Raw genomic sequence first — 18,990 nt, forward strand, 5'->3', positions numbered from 1 at the left:
ACTTCCTAGTTGTGCCCATGTTCAGTGAATGGCAAGTGAGGTGCCAGATACCTTCAGGTTCACACTCATCAATGCCACATGACACATAAGGTTAGACAGGGGGCCTTTGCCCTCAGGAAGCAGTTCTGTCTGGACTGAGTACAGCACACATATGCCAGGAGGGGAGATATGCAGGAATACGTGCAGGCGGTACCTGGACAAGTCTGCCAAGAGTCAAAACAGCAGAGTTGCCTGGACACAGGTACCTCGTAAAACACAAGTAGCCAGTGGGAACCCTGACAAGTAGACTCAGTCGGGAAGGGCCACAAGGGTTCTGGAGGACATTAGGGAGCTGACTTTTAGTCTGAGATAAGCACCCGCGGGAACAACAGTCATGAACTCCACAATGCTTGGACAGCAAGCATCACCAGACTGAACTCATTTTGCACCCTCCCCCAAAGGAGGTTAAGTACACACTCTGCCATCTAATGGCGGATTCTGCTCATTGTCATCTTACAACTGTCCCAACCAAAGGCAGGAAAAGGCACAAAAAATGCTATATAAGGGATTGTAGAATCTGCGTATCAGAAAGCTGGGCAAGGTGAGTTGTCTACCCCCGCCTCCAGGGTTTCTCTGTAGCTTTGGAGCCTGTCCTGGAACTAGCTCTTGTAGACCAGGCTGGTCTCGAACTCAGAGATCTGCCCGCCTCTCCCTCCTGAGTGCTGGGATTAAAGGCATGTGCCACCACCACCTGGCTGGCAAATTGAGATTCTAAGGGTGAGGAAATGATCAAGTCAGGTGGGCTATAGAGTGGCTATGCAGGCCAAGGAAGGCAGAGCCAGCCTGGGAAGGGGAGGGGGTGATCACAGCTACTGTAAACAAGGAATAGCGAGCATCGGTTATGAGGAAGGGTGAGGAACATGGACTGTCGTCTTAAGACCTGGAATGTGCTCAAGTCCAGTCACGCTTTCCTGCCAGCAGATTCTAGATGCCCCAACACTTACCTTTGGAGTTACCCATTCCTTTCGGCTAGGAGTCTGTGTCTTGACCATGCACTTGGTCCAGGCAGTGACATCCCCAGTACAATAGTAAGCATCACTCTTAAAGACCAGCTGGCCTGAGCACTCCTTGCAGGGCAGGAGGGCCCCGAACGCCATGCCATCAGCAACACGGTCCAAGATCTGAAGAAACATGTCAGAGACCAGAGGCTCAGGAAACGACAGCTACTAATGGAGACGGAAGAGCTCTCAAACAGACCTTATTCCCTAGAAAGAGGTTGTCTCTGGGCTCTACCACAGCTCAGCTGCCAGCTTACGATACAGGCCAGGCTTTACACTTGGGGGTTTTGCGGCAACCCCACCTCAAGAAATTAGAAAGCCAAGGGAGGCCTATAGCATACATTCTACTACACAAGGAGTGGCCCAAGCAGGTGCAGGGTGAGTTTAGCAGCCATGGGACACATGGCAGCTGACAGCAGAGATCCTTGGGTCAGTGCTATATGTATATGAACACACAATGTACCATGTACCAAGTAAAAGTACCTGCTCACCTTGGGACTTCACCAAGTTCTAAATCAGAACAAACATGAGGCAATGTATGGTATAGCTGGGAAAGCCTCCCAACTGAAGGAGATGGTGAGCCGTGATTTCTTTAAGTGCCTTCTTTGTGTTCCCCCCAACACAAAGGCAGCTCACCGCAGACTCTCCAGATGGTACTTGCTGCTGGTTGAAGATAAGTAACTCCTTCAGGTCACTGATGGAACACGCTTTCTTCAGTTCATCTTTGATATTCCAGATCAGATCGTTCTGGGCCTGAGGATGAGACCCCGCAATGGAGATCAAAGTTAAAAAAACAAAAACAAAAACTCCCTCGTTTTCTTACCATACTAAAAAATTGCATTTATTAACGTGCAGACACTGACATGTTCCATAGTGCATATATGTAGGTCAGAGAATAGCATGTGGGATTTGGTTCTCTCTTTTCATATTTTAAGCTTTTTTTGACAAAGGGTCTCTCTATTATGTAGCCCTGGCTGTCCAGGAACTTGCTATGTATATTAGGCTGGCCTTGAACTCACAGAAAGCCACCTGTCTCTGCCTCCCAAGTGTTGGAATTAAGGTGTGTTATCACATCCAGACCCCATAATGTAGTTTCTGGAGATGTAACTCAGAGGACTAGGACAAGTCAGGTGAACGTTTGACTTGGTCTTGAGGCTGGCCACAAGGCACCTGGTGGTGTGGTTGTTGCTACTGAGGCAGAGGGTATGGGTCTTCTTTGGGGGTAATAAAAGCGTGGGCTGTACACATCAGGCTGTACCCCCTAAGCTGGAGAGGAGAATGCTGGTCTTACTGTACCATACAGGCTGCCATTAATGCCAAGGCAAGACATCGACCCCACTAATTGAGGCCGTTACCTACACTCACTTCCTGCTTCCCAGCTCCAGTGCTGGGCCCTCAGTAATACCCTTTTTACTCTTCCTGTAGCAGAAACACACTGGGACACCAGAAGCAGCAGTCTATGAACACAGGCTCACAGAAATTGCAGACCTATTTCTCTTTTACAGCTGAGGGTAGAGACCTACGGAAACAGACTGGGGGAGAAAGAGCTGAGAGGGTAATTCAAACTTCTGGCTTGCTCTTCATCACTGGCCACACCGGGGAGAAAGTATCAGCACACCCACTGAAGAGAATGTGCCGTGAATTATACCCATTGTTAATAAAAAACGGATTGGCCAATAAGAGATTGGGCGAGACAGCCTGACACAGAGAAAATGATGGGAGGAAGGAAGGAGTCGGAGAGATGTCAGTCAGCTGCCAAACAAGCAAGACATGTAGAAAATGAGGTAACAAGTCATGAGCAATGTGGCAAGGCATAGATAGAAATGAGTTTAAGTTAACAAGCCTGAGCTATCGGTTGAGCATTTGCAATTAATGTAAGCCTCTGTGTGTTTATTTGGGACGAGGTGGTCAGGACAGAAAGCTTCCATTTATAGGAATGCAAAGATGAATAAAAATCAAATGTGGGAATGGCTAGAGATGACTCGACTAGAGGACCTGGGTTCAATTTCCAGCATCCACATGGCGACTCACAACCTTCTCTAGTTCTAGTTCCAAACAACCCAGTACCCTCTTCTGGTCTCCATAGGGAGCAGACACACAGGCAGCCAAAACACCCACTGCACATCACACTCAAGCAGAGGGCTCCACCAGTCAAAATCAGAAACTCAAACAGATGGCCCCTGAAAACTCATGTTCCCAAGAAGAGACCCACCGTTCTCTGCCCAAACGTTCTCAGAGTAATAACTGTTTTTCTGCCCCAACACAGCAGGTCGATGACCATTGATTTAGTGGGGGAAATTCCTTTGTTGTTGCCTTGTTTTTATTTATTTATTTATGTGCTGTTCTGCATGCCAGAAGAGGACACCAGATCCCATTCTAGGTGGCTGTGAGCCACCATGTGATTACTGGGAACTGAACTCAGAATCTCTGGAAGAGCAGCCAGTGTTCTTAACCAGAGCCTTTGCTCCAACCAATTTTGTTTTTTTTTCAAGACAGGGTTTGTCTGTGTAGCCTTAGTTGTCCTGGAACTGGCTCTGTATACCAGGCTGTCCCCAAACTCAGAGATTCACCTGTCTTTCCCTCTTGAGTGCTAGGATGGGAAGATTCCTTTTTTATTGCATGCTTTCCAGTCCTTTGTTAAAAAAAGACCTTCATTTAAAAAACTGGGCAAACTTTCTCCTTAGGCCTCCAAGGTATCTACGCTAAGAACCTCTGGCATCTGGGGACTTAGTCTCAGTCCTTAACAATCAGGAGCAAGTCTGCAGCTAAGACAGTGATACCTGGGTTGGAACTGAAGCATCACTTCGTGTCGCCCAGAGAGTCTGGGAGACGCGGCACATTCTACAGTGCGTGGTCCATGCTGCAGGCCTGGTATCTGAGTCTAATGTGTCCCATCACCCAAATAAAAATGACTTCTGTGAGGGGGAGAAAGCAAGCTGGGAGAAAAGCCTCATGGCCCAAGAATGGTCACATATGTGAGAATTTACATTGGTCTTGCTAAGTAGAGACAGCCGGATGTCCTCCTGCCCAGGACTCACCTTGAGGGCCTTTTCCAGCTTACTGTCCTTGTCCTTTCCTTTTTTAGATTTCTTTTTGGCCACCTCATCTGCTCCATCCACCTCGTCACCTTTTCTCTTTCTGAAAGATACAGGACTTATTTAAGAACCAGAGCCTCCAGTCCAACAGGACACCCAGTGTGGCCGGGTTCACATGCCACCAGCTGCCTCTTCCATCTGCCTTCTCACTCTGCTCTTAGGGAGCAGCTATGGCTTTCAGAACATCTTTGGCCAATGAGGGGCCTGGAGCTCACCTTAGTGTCCAGAACAACCAGGACACACCAAGGGCTCAGGTCACATCTGATGCTAAACCTCATGTCTCTTACACACAAAGTGACGGGGGACTGTGGAAAAGCCAAACACAGCTACTAGAACTGAGCCTAACTGGGTGGTGGTGGTAAGCACTTGTAATTCCAGCACTTGGGAAGCAGAGACAGGCAAAGCCCTGTGAGTTTGGGGCCAGCCTGGTCCACAGAAGGCGTTCCAGGATAGCCAAAGATACACAGAAAGCCCTGCAGCCTGAGTCTACCCTGTACTCTGCAAAGCCCTGGGCTAGGGGAGGAGCAGCATGCACCCCGCAGGACTATGGTGCTAACAAGATGAAACAGCCCGCTCACGCACAGGACTGAGAGGAGGGTCTGGCACACCAACCATGCTCAACACACTCCAGTTCTCCAGGCACAATGGTAGCCAGAGAATCCCAATCCCCTGTGCTCTAAGAGTCCAAAACATCCTCACCACTCGCCTGACTTGCTAGCTTCACATTCCAGAGGCACTGGTGCTGCTCCAAGAGCTTGTGTTAGGATCTGGAATCGTGCAAGCTTCTTGGTGACAGTGGTACAGATACTGCTCATGAACACAGTACACTGCTCTATGCCGCAGCATGCTCGTTACAAGTCACCCTAGACGCTAACTCCATGTGTGGGCCCACCTATCCACCACTGTCCATCACTTAATGAACAGCCACAATTCTCCCCAAGATCCAGACAAACACACATGTGGACCTTCTCAGGGTGGTAAACGATGGCCATTAACACGTAAGGGAACTGCTTGACTGGTCTAAGAGCACCTGAAGGCTGTATAAAAAAATGGCAGATGCCCTAGTCTCTCTGCTGTCCCAATACCACAGCTCCTGGCTTTCCAACCGTCAGCAGAGGAATGGAGTCCACAGGTCTCCTCAGGACTCCACATTTTAATCACAGCCAACCTACCCCTCACTCTTGACTCCTGGGAGCTGCTTCTTTAGGGCTTCTTTGTCCTCCGCAGAGAGGAGGCTAAAGCCCTTGAGCTGGCTGGCACTATACTCAGGCCGGAAGCCCAGCTCCTCCCGGTTCTTGACAAAGCAAGTTGGATGGTACCAGCGGTCGATCATACCCAGCTGAGGCTTCTCCGGGTCCAGCATTTTCTTAGACAGGCGCACCTGGCCCTGTAGGGATAATGTGGCACAAAAGGAATGACAAGGCCGGACAGGGGGAACAGGTAGCCTAAAGCCCTGAGTGATATGGGAGAGTCTTCTGTTTGAGTTGATTTCATTGGCTAATAAAGAAACTGCCTGACCCATTTGATAGACCGCCCCTTAGGTGGGTGGAGTAGACAGAACAGGAAGAGGAAGTGAGGTAGAAGGATCAGTAAGATGCCACACCTCTCCTAAGTTAGGCAGACCGCCGTGCCTCTCCTCAGAGAGAGATGCCAGACGCAATGAAGCTCCAGCCCAAGATGGATGTACGCTAGAAACTTCCTGGTAAGGCACCACTTTGTGGTGCTACACAGATTATTAGATATGGGTTAGTCAAGACGTGAGTAAGAGGCTGGAATTAATGGGCCAGGCAGTGTTTAAAAGAATACAGTTTCCGTGTAATTATTTCAGGTATAAAGCTAACCATGCAGGAGGCAGGCGGCCAGGAGTGGGGCAGCGGGATCTGCCCACAGCTCCTCACTACACCTGAGTTCCAATCAAAGCACAGGTAGCAACTCAGAAAATTTTGGCTCTTATGCCACCAAGGATTGTGGGTACCCTTAGGTCCCTGCACTAACATTCTATGAGACTGACACGCTACCTACTGCATTAGTAAAACACCTTGCGCTATGGATGACTATCTACCCACCCACCTGCTTAGACAAGTAACAAAGTACTAATGCTTCACCCAGGAAGGGTTAAGATGCTGACATGGTGTGCTGGTCAGCAATGGCACTGCACCATTCTATAAAGGATTCAGCGTGGCAACTTATCCCAACAGGGACTTTTCACCTACCCTCCTCCCTCCCGTGGACTGTGGTTGCTATACCTAAGGGTCCGGCTAAGCTGCAGTGACAAGCAAGAGCTGGGTCCTGCCAGCCTGCCAGGTGTACAATTCCTACAAGTGACATTTCTAGAAGTTTCCCACCTGTGAGGCAGTGGACAAGAACCCAGTGAAAAAGGTTCCTGATAATGCAGAAATCTCCATCCAGGGTCGAGCGATACTCGAGCACAGAGCAGGCTGTGCTCCCCTGGAAGCAAGGGCACCATACTTTTTACCTCCAATTTTTAATGGTGGAAGGCAAGGACAGTTAGTGATTACATTTTCCTCTGTCTTGTGCCTACTACATTTGGCTCTTGAACTATTCCCAAAGGCCTTTATACCATCAGACTGTGAAGCTCTTGGGAGGTGGTGGAAAGCCTACTAGAAGGTTAGAGCTTTGGGTTTCCCTTGATATTAAGATGTTGGTCTTTTTGTTTTGCACTCCACAAGATGAATAGGCCTCCTGTGCCAGGCTCCTGCCACGTGTGATGCCACCCAAACAGGGCCAAGGAACCATGACTGAAACACCTGAAACCGAGAGCCAACACAAAGCTCCCTCTTCAGGTAGACAATCTCTGAAATTGTTACCATACAGAAAGTTGACTCACGCACCTCACAATACTCCAAGGGAGCGAAACCCTTTACCAGTGCTAAGTGAATCATGGCAACAGAGAAGAAAATGCTGGCGAGCACAGGCACACCTTCTACCCTGTTCTCAGTAGCATATCTAGCCAGCCAGCCACCCCACCCGACTGGCTGCCAGCCTTCAGGGGCAAGAACTAGTGGCAGGGTAGGCTGGTCTGTGAAGTTAACTCTGACAAAGCAGGAGTGCTGAAGGCCCATACAGCCCTCCTAACCTCAAACCAACTACACAAGAACTCCCCCAACCTGTTTGACTTTGGGCTATGCCGGTGCTTTCCAAGATCTTTCTTTCAGGGCCCCTGCCTATGGAGGCAGCTGCACAAAAGTACAGGACTCGGTCTGCCCAGAACTGTCACTCCCCTCTCTACAAGGCTCTCCACTGTATTTCTGACCGTGGGTGCGGAGCCAGAATGGAAAGGCTGTTTGCTCTTTTCTCCTGAGATAGCCAATGCCCCCCACCAAAGGTGAGAACCCCAGAAGTGCAGACATTGGCTCCCCAGTGCTACCTTTTCTATCTTCTCCATACAGCCCTTGCATGTACTCCTGTTGGACTTGGCGTATTCCGCTGTGAAGTCACCCAGTGTCTTCTCCGCCTTGCCGCCACTTCCATCTTGGCCTTTGCCTGAAGAACCAAACACATACCACTGCTCAACTCTGCAGCCTCACACTGCAGCCCCCAATGTCCCCATCTTCTGTCTTCCTCCTCCCAGGATCCTCCCACAAAGACATTGCGATTTGGGTGAGCACAATCAGTTTAGGTCACCTCTACTGGCAACAACTATGGTTACTTTCTGTTTAATTTCCAACTCAGACTTCTCATTGCTATTGTGCTTTCATGATTCAAAGTGTTGAATTAAAAGGAATATTTAAATACAGATCAATCACAAGCCTATATAAGGGGGAGACAAAAAGCTAGATTTAAAACGTTTATTTACAGGGGCTAGAGAGAGGCTCAGTGGTTAAGAGCATTGCCTGCTCTTCCAAAGGACCCGAGTTCAATTCCCGGCAACCACATGGTGGCTCCCAACCATCTGTAATGAGATCTGGTGCCCTCTTCTGGCCTGCAGACATACATGCAGACAGACTATTGTATACATAATAAATAAATAAATTTAAAAAAAAAGTTTATTTACTTTATGTGTATGAGGATTTTGCTTGCATGTCTGTGTACCAGTTGTATACATGGTGCCTGTGGGGTACAGAAGAGGGTGCTGGATCCTCTGCAAGTAGAGCTATGGACACTGTGTGCTGCCATGTAAGTGCTGGAAATTAAACCCAGGTCTTCTAGAAGAGCTTCCAGTGCCCTTAAGGGCTGAGTGATCTCTATAGCCCCTAGACTCATGCTGGATGTGGTGGCATATGCCTTTAATCCTAGCACCCAGGAGGCAGGGGACTGCCTGGTCTATATAGGGAGTTCCAGGATAACCAGAGCTAAATAGTAAGACCCCATCTAAAAAGTAAATATGGTTGAGAGATCGCTTGAGGGCAAAACGTCTGACAACTTTAATTGTATAGCCGTGACTCATGATGGAAGGACAAAGTTGACTCCCACCAATTATCTTCTGGCCCACATATGAGTAAGTCAGAACACAGTAATACTCACAGGATAGCTTCAGGAATCTACAGAAAAGCTACTAGTAAGTATACTTTGCAAATTTATAGAATATCAGGCCAATATGCAAATATGAAAGCCATTTCCACATTAGAAATAAAAACCAGAAAAAACAATTAAAGCATAGCTATTTAAATACATAAAATACTTCAGACAGTATAATTTAATTTAAATACATAAAATATTTCATAGAGCCCATCCCTGTCTTGATGGACTCTTAGTCCGAATCAAATCTTTCCTCTCTGAGTTGCTCTGGTCACATTGTCCTACCACAGCAGCAGAAGTCACTCGACAAAGGCCGCTCTAACAACAGGAGAGCCTCGCTGTCGTCCTATGGCTAACACACGCTAACTTCAGCCCAAGTGTTGTGGGATATTTGTACTGAGTGAAGGGGTACTGCTGGGACTGATGTAGTAAACGGCTGAATGGCCAATAGCTAGGCAGGAGAGGACAGGCAGGACTTCCGGGGAAAGAGAGGAAGAGGAGGAATCCAGATAGGTGGGAGATGCCAAGAGACAAGGAGAGGAAACGGGAGGTGCAAGATGGAAGAGAGGTAATGCCACGCGATAGACATAGATTAATATAAATGGGTTAATATAAGTTTTACGAGCTAGTTACGAACAAGCCTAAGCTATAGGCCAAAGTTTCATAAGAAATATCTGTGTCATTATTTGTGATCTGGTGGCCCAAAGGAAAGTCTGACTATACCTGAGTTCCATCCTTGGGACACAACTGGCCTTAAGAAAGAATAGCCATGTATGTATGCAACGACCCCCCACCCCCAAATAAATAAATTAATAAAATTTATAGTTAAAGTGAAAGGTGAGCCACAGACTGGGAGACAGTATAGTTGCAATACTTGTGTTTGGCCAGTAACCTGCACCTAGGATGAAGTACTCATTGTGCAGGGATAAAGCACACTGAAATCCTGACACGTGGGCGGGGGAGATGGCTCAGGGGATTTGTTGTTCTTGTGGAGGATCCAGGTTCAATTCCTAGGACCCAGCCATGGTGGTTCACAACTGTCCATAACGCTAGCTCTAGGGGACCCAAAGTTCTTTTCTGACCTCCCTGGGAACCAGCACAAGCACGCAGACAAAACACTCATACACATTTAAAAAGAAAAGGGAAAAAAAAAGAAGAAATCACGACAAGCTACAGGCTGAGTATCCCCATCCAAAATGCTTGGCATCTGTTCTGGAGTTCAGAGTTTTTGTTTTGACTTCTGGAATAACTGCAGATACACAAAACATCCTGGAGTCAGGAGGGACTGCAGGTCCGCACATGAAACCCATCTGTTTCAGACACATCACACACACAGCCTGTCTACGGCTGACTCCAGCTGTCACGAAGTCAGTGCGGAACCTTCCACCTGTGGTGCACTGCTGTTCACAGTTTCAAGTTTTTGATGAAGGGACACTCGAACTTTATCAACACTACAAAGTCTGCGGAATAAATAATCACCAACCCACAGTCACCAACAGAGACCTAGACAAGCAAAGGAACACAGCTCAGCCACAGAAAAGACCAAGGACACATTATGCCAAATGAAAAAGCACAGAAGAAAGTACACACATTTATTTCCTTTTCTCCCTGCAACTAAACCCAGGCAAAAATGACCCAGGAGGCTAGAAATCAGAACACAAGCCAAGGCGGGAGTGCACACCTGTAATCCTGCACTCAGGAAGCCAAGGCTGTGGCTGACTGTGGGGTTGGATTTTTGTTTTTCTTTCAAGACAGGGCTTCTCTGTGTAGGCCTGACCAGGCTAGTCAACTCTCAAGAGAACCACCTGCCTCTGCTGCAGCTGGGAATAAAGGCGTGCAGGTGTGTGCCAATACCACCCTCGAGGTTTGTTTATATTTTGCTTTGAGACAGGATCTCCACGTACACCACTGTGTGTCCTTGAACTCACGGAGATCCACCTGACTCTGCCTGAAGTCTGTTTTTTTCTTTTTCCTTTCTTTCATCTTTTTTTTTTTTTTTTAAAGAAAAGAATTAACAGGTTTCCCAAGTATGAGAAGAAGGAAGAAAAGACACAGAAGTCTTTTATTGTGGTAACCTCTGTGCATAGGACCTGGAAGGCAGTGACCCCGCCTCACAGTGAGAAATTATCCATCCATTCACCCACAGAATGCACAACAGCAAGATCATGATGTGTCACTCAAGTTTCATCAACTGCTGTAAATGCGCTGCTGTGGAGAGAGGGGCCTATGGGAGCACCACACTCTTGTATCTCTTGGGTTTCCTAAAACTGCTCTAAAAATCAAAGTCTGGCTGGTGAGATGGCTCGGCTGCAAAGGTATATGCTGTGCAAGCCTGGCGGCCCGAGTTCAATTCCTGGAGCCCATGCAAATAAGGAGAGAACCGACTTAGTAAAGCTGTCCTCCACATGCATACTGTAGCATTCGCGCGCAACAGACACCACTACTAATAAAAAAAAAATCAAAACTTATTAAAAATGGGAACCATGCAGATTTAAAGGCTACATTTCCAGCATCTGGACATACAAAACATCAGACCTCGTGCAATAGGCCATGTGGCCGGATGAGGAGATGCTCTCACCCTACCTGTGCAAGACAGAGACAGGGCTGTATTCTGCCCCCCCCTACACACCTGCCACGCCCCCAGCCTCTGCTGTCTTCTTGACCTTCTGCTGGTCGTCCCATCGCAGCTCAGAGAACCCATCCACCTCGACGTCAGGCTGCCGGATGGAGTGGCCTACCTTCCAGAAGCAGGGGAAGTGGTACCAGTGCGGGACCTTTCCATCGAACATGGGAGACTAGGATCATAAAGCAGGGGTGAGAGAGATGTTAATCTCTGTGTAGTCCCCAAGCCCACCCCATCCCCAGCCCAGGCAGCAACGGGAGCCCTCTTCTCTTTCCTGCAGCCTGTCTGGGATTCTCTCATGCCACACAATGACTGGCAAATAGATGAAACACAGCTTCCTGCGTTTCACCTAAACTATTTTCCTAAAAGCTAAAAATTATAGCTGCCCCACTCCCACAATCCACTGTCTCAGGATAAGAAACCTGGCCCCAGGTTTCTTTTAGGGTATGTGCTGCCTTTTAACTTGCTGCACCGCCTAGCGAGAAACACAGCACATCTCAGGGTCCAGGCGACCTCTGTACCCATTACAAAGCTCAACAGCAGCACTTGAGATCAAGGCGCCCAGAAATGGCTCTTACGTGCCCCTGCAGTTAAAAATGAGGAACAGGACCCTGATGAGCCAGGCAGAGAAAATGTGTCAGGCGCAGCAAGGTTTGCACATGTGACTACAAGGAACAGCTTCTGTGAGGGGAGGGGGCGAAGAAGAGCCCGAGGGGAAGGAAGACCTCTAGGCCTGGAGCTTGGCTGACCCCTGGCTGCAGGGAGGTACCCAATTCCCCCGTGAGCTCAGGTAAAGGCATCGTGCCACTTCAGGTGTTTTCTTTCCCTGTGATGCTCTGGGCCCAGTCCTGCCTGTTTTAGAGACGAGGGAGGCACAGGCGTTAACCCAGTTTCCTGTGCTCTTCCTTCACAAATCATGCCTCTGTGAAGCAGCAACCCTGCCTCACAGACAGGATGGGGCAAGGATTTGACACCAAGGTTCTTCCACCATCCTGATGGCAGAAGAGCTAACAACCTAACAAACTGTTTTCTGATAAGATGGCCCACAATGACTGCCTTCAAGGAACAGAGAAGTGAAGGCCAATGAAATAAAAATATCAAAGCAGCACTGAACATAAGCACCACGTTGGGGTTATGGAGACAGTGATATTTTGAAGAAGCATGGCAAGTCAGGTACTCCAATAATCACTCCCACTCCATGCATCCTTTTCAGATGCATTAAAATGTAAGGCCGAGGGCTGCGGATGAGATGGGGGAACAGCAGAAAAGACAGCCTCTAAACCAGACAACAAATGGCATTTCTGAGCGGACCCAAATGAATAGCAGCAGGCAACAGGTTCAGATCCCTGGGCCCTTATGGCTTCCTCCTTCCTTGTATCTCTGCTGCTCCACAGCGCTCTAACACAAGTGGGCCTTCACCAAAAACAAACAAAAACTCCTGATACCGCAAGGATTGAGAACAACTGGCTCAAGGTCCCAAGCCATGGGCTTCTACCTAGGAGCTATGAAGTAGGACTTGGGCCTGTCAAGAACAGAGCAACAGCCTGAAAGTAAAGGTAGGCCAAGAACTTTGCCTGTAGAGGGGAGATGGCCTTGCTAAGGGCACAGAATGCTCAAATCCTAGTAGGGTTACATTCTTCCTCCAATCCTCCCATACAAATGTAAAAAGGCATTTAAATTCAGGCACCAGAAGAAAGGTTTCTTGCAGGCCAGCTCACTGGACCAACTTTAAATTCAGAACTAAGCCAGGGTGGGGGTGGGGAGGATGAGGGTACACACTCAGGCAGAGACTGGCAGATCTCTGTGAGTTTGAGGCCAGCCTGGTCTACAGAACGAGTTCCAGGACAAACACCAAAGCTACAGAGAAACCCTGTCTTTGGGGAAAAAAAAAAGAAAAAGAAAAAAAATCAGTCCCAACTACAACTGAGGAAGAGAATCCCTTACTTTGAATAACAGTTTCTTTCACAATCAATAAAATCCGGAGGAGGGCCTTGAATGCTGAATTAATTATCAATGGCAGTCTCAGACTCCCTGTCTTATTTCTTTTCCTGGATCATGGGAAACAGGGTCATGCTCTCAGCTAAGGACTATTCTCTGGTTAACACAGTAAACCCAAAAATGCTTAATAAAATATGTAACGTCGGAAACTGATTATCTGAAAGGCTGGGCATGGTGGCGCACACCTTTAATCTCAGCAAGAGGGCTGAGGCAGGCAGATCTCTTGTGAGTTCAAGGCCAGAAAGAGAGTAGACACCGGGAGCCCAAGTCCCAAATCAAATCAAATCAAAACAAACAAACATTGGAAAGACTGGGTGTGGTGTCGCTGGGCAGGCCGGTAATTCCCAGCACTGCAGAGAGAGAGAGAGGCCAGGGAATTTTGAAGATCAGCCTTGAAACCCTGCCTCAAAACCAAGCAACTTTCTGGGGAAGTACCATTACTTCAAATTTTACTAATACCCACCCCCCATAGCTGCTGTAATTAGGATGAGCAAATCTCCAATCACAAAGTGATATGAAAATGTAAGCCTCCAACACCTCTGCTGGGAAGGATGTGGATGCCAGTTTGCTCTTAACCTGGAGAGCCCCAAGTTCTATTTACTACCTCCGAGGATAAAGACCTCAGCTGGAAACAGAGCTCTGAACTGTTCTTCCAATTTTAGGCCCTTCCCTCTGAGCTATCTCCATTTTCCTGCCCTACTTTTGTGAATAAAGTCTCTTAATCAAGTTCCTACACTTGACTGGGACATCTTGGGCACCTCCTCTTCTAGGGCCCAGTGCCATCAGCTGCAAGGCTTATCAATCCTCCCCACACTCCCTTCACCACAAGGAAAGCGCCCAGAGTGGGTTCCCTGTCCAATCCTGATGGCAAGCAACAAAGATGTGCCTCCCAGTACTTGTGATTTTTGTCACCAAAGGCAATTATAGAGACACTGTCGCAGAGCTTGGGACCTAGCTGGTACTTAATAAATGTATGCGAAATGAATGAGAACTGCCTGCCAGGCTTGCTGAGCTAGGCGGTCTAGCCCTTCCCAGGGCGCTAAGATGTCAATTTTAGTTCTTGCCATAATGTGAAATATCAGAAGCCAAGTGGGTCCTCGGTACCCACTGGTGAACGTCTTACCCCCACTCCCCAGTAAGTACCGAACCCCGATGAGGGTTCTCAGGTCTTTATCTTGAAACACATTACAACAGCTGGACAGCAAGGGAAATCAATTACCTTGACCATTAGCAGTGAGCTTGGGTAACTTGAGTATGGGGGGGGGGGAGGTAGGAATGGGGAGGAAGGAACAGAGCAGGTGAGAACCGCACTTGCAAAGGCAGACATCAGAAAACCAGAAGACTCTAACCCACCCCCTCACAGCGCGTCCCAACTCTTGAACCATCATGGGAAGCGTCCGTGAACACACCAGAAAGCGCCGAGAAGTCGGTGACCCCGGGAAGTTTGGAGAAAATGTTATTTCCAACTAGAAATCAGGCCCAAAGCGAACGTACTCTAAAGAAACTGTACTGCTTTGCATAATTAAAATAGAAATACCGAGCGAACGGATGTCGAAAGGATAACCAAAAATAGGGTTAAGGGGAAAAAAAAAATCCCAAAACTCCAAATGCTCGTCCTCTTTATTCACGTAGGACAAAAATCTTCCAGGACAAGGTAGGCCCAAATCAGAGCAGCTTCAAAGACCGCGCGCACATCCTCTACCCCCACCCCCAGAGAAGGCAGTGAAATAAACAGCAACTCTGCGACCACCCAGACCCAGCGGAGAGGCCTGTCGTTTTTACAAAGCCAGAGGCTCGCTCTTCCCGGGCTTTTCTTGCAGGGTTAACGCAATCCCCCGGAAAGGGTCGGCCCGGTGGGCCTCAAGGACGGCGGCAGCAGCGCCGCGGGCCTTTCCCGCCCTTCTCTCCCCGTTACCGTGAGCCGCAGGGGGAGCGCGGCGGCCCCGAACCCAAACAGCCGCCGCGGCCGCGCCGCCCTGCGCCCCCGGCCCGGCCCCGCCGCACCTGCACCATGATGGCCATGCGGAGCGAGTCCTTGGGGATACTCTCGCTGCATTTCTTGCAAGAGGCGCGCCCGCTTTTAGCGTACTCCACCCGGTAAAGCCTCTCCGAGGTCTCCGCCATCCTTCCGCTCGTGCCGCAGCGGGCAGCTAAACGCCGCCGCCTGTGTGCTCCGCTAACGTGTCGGTTCCCCGCAAGCGTGCAGCGCCGCCTCCGCTCGGGATAGATTGCTGATGCCTGGCGGCGGGACCGCCCCCAAGCCCGCGCGCGGGGGCGGGACTTCGACACGCGCCGGGCCGGGGTGGGGTGGTGGTGGTGGTGGAGGGGGTTGCGTTGCGTGCCAGTGCGACTGCGCCTGTGCGCGCTGGTCTCGCAGCCCCTGGGGCGGGGGCCCAGGGAAACCGATAGGCGCCACCCCTTTTGTCGGTTTGTCCCAAGAAGGCTTCCTTGCTCTCCCAACTTCTTCCACCTCTCCCCACTCCTGTTTTTTCTAGGTTTGTCTGAGAGCAAGCCCTGCTGACCCTAAGTAGGGCTTTATGGTCTGCAGCCTCCATACTGCTGACACAGAAAACCAACCAAAGCCTAACTTTTCATTCTTAGCAAACTGAAATGCATAACTACAAATTCCAGGAGAATCCGCAGTACCTGTGACTGTTGGCAGTAATTGCAACAGATGTTTTCAAACCATACACTTGGGGAGGCCTCAAGATATTTAAGATTGTCACCAATTGAAGCTATGGTAATTGTTAAACTTGCTGCTGTTAGGGCTTGTTATTTAATGCAGCACGACGACTTTTCACACAATTGGTCTTTTTAAAAATGGTATGTGTGTGGCACAGGGTCTCATTATATAACCCTGGCTGATCTGGGACTTGCCAGGAAGATGAACTTCAAGTTCACAAAGATCCCCTTACCTCTGCCCTAGTGTGTGGAGAGAGATATCAGAAAGCTGTTCCCTACCTACTCTAGTCCAGGTACTCCTTCCCTTTTCCCTTGTACCCAGTTCTATGTTTATCCACCCCAAGAAATGCCTCTTTGCTGCTCTGCAGTGGTTCTAAACTGGGCAGGCTAAGCCACCCCAGATTTAAATAACAGAAAGTCTCACAGACCAAATTACAGTGTGTGAATTGCACGCATTGGGGATGTTTTGCCTGTATGAATATTTATGTATCATGCATGTGCAGTGCTTTCGGAGGCCAGAAATTTTCGTATCCCCTGGAACTGGAGTTAGTGATGGTTGTGAGCTGTCATGCAGGTACTGGGAATTGAACCCAGGTCTTCGGAAAGAATAGCCAGTGCTTTTAACCACTGAGTCATCCCTTGTAATACGTTTTTAAAAATCTTGCAAACAGTTGCATTTACTGGAAGTATTCCGAATGTCTACAAAACAGCTGCAACTTTCCCATCACAAAGAAATACTCAGTGAATAGCACAAATATTTAATTTGTTCATTTGTTATGGGTGATGGCAGTGGTTTATTAATCTTCAGCTCTGTCTGCAGAAATGCAGGATTCGATGTGACAGCTGCTTCAGGCCATTGCTGCCGTGACTTCCCCACCATGATGGACTAACGAGTAAAATAAACCCTTTCTCCATGATGCACTTTTGTGACGTCATCATATTTTAGCAATGAGGAAGGAAACCAAGACAATTACTTTAAGTTTTTTTCTAAATTGTATATAAATTACACATATACACACATGTATTTAGGGGATAGAGCCTTACGTCAACCTTGCTGTGCAGTCAGGACTGGCCTTGAATTCCTGATCCTCCTGCCTCTACCTTCCAAGTACTGGGATTATAGTTGTATGTCACTCTGCTTAGCTATTAATATTATTAAGAAAAATTCCAAGGTTTTTGTAGATTTATTTATTTATATGAATGTGTGTGTGTGTGTGTGTGATTGTGTGACTGTATACCACATATGTGCAGCTGCTGCTCTCAGAGGCCACAGGAGGCTGTCAGAACCTCTGGAATTGCGGTTATAGGTGATTGTGAGCTGCCTAGCGTGGGTCCTGGGACCCGAGTTTCCGTCCTCTGTACGAGCGGTGCTGCTCTGCTCTTTCCTGCTATGTCGTCTCCACTGCCTAAGATTGAAATATATCCTCTCTCTCTCTCTCTCTCTCTCTCTCTCTCTCTCTCTCTCTCTCTCAATGGCATTTCACTGTGCCGCCCAGGCCAGTAGAATGTTTCTCTTGTCTCACCATGGGAGTAGCTGGGACAACAGGCAAACCACTACATCCAGCAACACTGAAAATCTTGGCTACGTCACCATTTTTATCAACTTCCTGTGTGGATTTCCTGTAGTACTTTTTTTAAAAAAAGATTTATTTATTTATTATGTATACAGTGTTTTGCCTGCATATCTGCCTGCAGGTGAGAGAGGGCACCAAATCTCATTACAGATGGTTGTGAGCCACCATATGGGTGCTGGGAATTGAACTCAGGACCTTTGGAAAAGCAGTCAGTGTGCTTAACCACTCAGCCATCTCTCCAACCCTGGTACTGCTTGCCATTAAAAAAAAAATTCCCCATGCTATTTATGTTAAATTTAACAGTTTTAATATTTATTTTATGTTTTGCTTGCATGTATGTATGTATGTACATCATGCGCATGCCCACAGAGGGCATTAGGTCCCCTGAAACTGGAGTTACAGATAGTGTGAGCCTCTGGATGGGTCCTGGGAACCGAGTCTGGGTTCCCAGGGCAAGACTGCAAAAGCCCTTAACCTCTGAGCCCTATCTCCAGCTTCCAGTTTTGTGGGTTTTAAAAATAATGTTTATGGTCTTTGTATTCCTTGTTTGCTCTTAACTTCTGAATGCTCTTTGCCGTGGTTTGTGTTGTCTGCTTTCTTAAAAGGATGAGACTAGAGACAGAAAGCTCTGTGATGAAGGAAGAAAATAATCACAGGCACCTGGGCTGGTGGATTGGCACAGCCCCGTGGCACGCGAGGCCGCGCGTGCTGTTTCCCTGGCGGCCTCCACCACACATTGCTTTCTCTTCTCTTTTTCTTCCTGATGTCAGACAAGAAGCGCTTGTTGTTTTTCTTGCTGGGGATGGAGTCCAGAGCTTCATGTGTGCTAGACAAATTTTACTGCCAAGCTATATCCCTGGTCCAACAGCCTTATTGTCTTTTTTGAATTATTCAATTATTTGTTTGTTCTTATTATTTGTAGGTGTGTGTGTATACACATGTCATGGTGTGTATATAGGAATTATAAGACAATTTGTGGGAGTTGGTTCACTCCTTCTATCATGTGGGTCCTGGGATTGAACTCAGATCATCAGGCTTGACTATAAGTGCCTTAACTTGCTGAGCCATCTCATTGGTTAGTCATACAGGTATATTTTAATATATGAATTGTCTTGTATTCTTAGCTATTAGCCTAGAACCTGGCATATGGTAGATAATCAATGAAAATTTACTGAATGAACAAATGATGCATATATAAATATGTACAAAGATGGTATGTTGAAAAGTGGGGACCGCTATGTGGTGCCATCGTTAGCTGGTTAATTCCGTTATCCCAGGCAGGCAGAGCCCAGTCCTGTTCTAAGGGCTCCATCCACATGGACCAGTGAGCACATTTCTCACAGAGCAAATAAGCCCAGTTATTTTAAAACACGAGGCCAGCATCATGAAACTCACAATTGCCTCTGAAAATTATGTTCCCTTCCAAGCCTACGCGTTGTCCTTGCTGCTGATTTCCCATCAAGAGTGGAGCTTGGTTGTGTGGGCATAGCCACCCTAGGAAG

General features: G+C 48.0%; 1 protein-coding gene across 1 annotated transcript in view; it reads right to left on the minus strand.

The window, feature by feature from the left end:
• Parp1 (poly(ADP-ribose) polymerase 1) overlaps positions 1 to 15,444 on the minus strand; it is a 31,466-nt gene extending 16,022 nt beyond the window's left edge. Inside the window, exons 1-7 of the mRNA XM_038349937.1 lie at positions 15,237 to 15,444; positions 11,241 to 11,406; positions 7,521 to 7,636; positions 5,305 to 5,519; positions 4,076 to 4,175; positions 1,674 to 1,790; positions 984 to 1,160 (exon numbers count right to left, since the gene is read on the minus strand). Of these exons, the coding sequence (XP_038205865.1) occupies positions 984 to 1,160; positions 1,674 to 1,790; positions 4,076 to 4,175; positions 5,305 to 5,519; positions 7,521 to 7,636; positions 11,241 to 11,406; positions 15,237 to 15,356 (1,011 nt within the window). The 5' untranslated portion in view covers positions 15,357 to 15,444. The remainder of the gene's footprint in view (positions 1 to 983; positions 1,161 to 1,673; positions 1,791 to 4,075; positions 4,176 to 5,304; positions 5,520 to 7,520; positions 7,637 to 11,240; positions 11,407 to 15,236) is intronic.
• Positions 15,445 to 18,990: the final 3,546 nt, after the last annotated feature.

The sequence above is a fragment of the Arvicola amphibius genome, chromosome 12 (genome assembly GCF_903992535.2).
Source record: "Arvicola amphibius chromosome 12, mArvAmp1.2, whole genome shotgun sequence".
Taxonomy (NCBI): Eukaryota; Metazoa; Chordata; class Mammalia; order Rodentia; family Cricetidae; genus Arvicola; species Arvicola amphibius.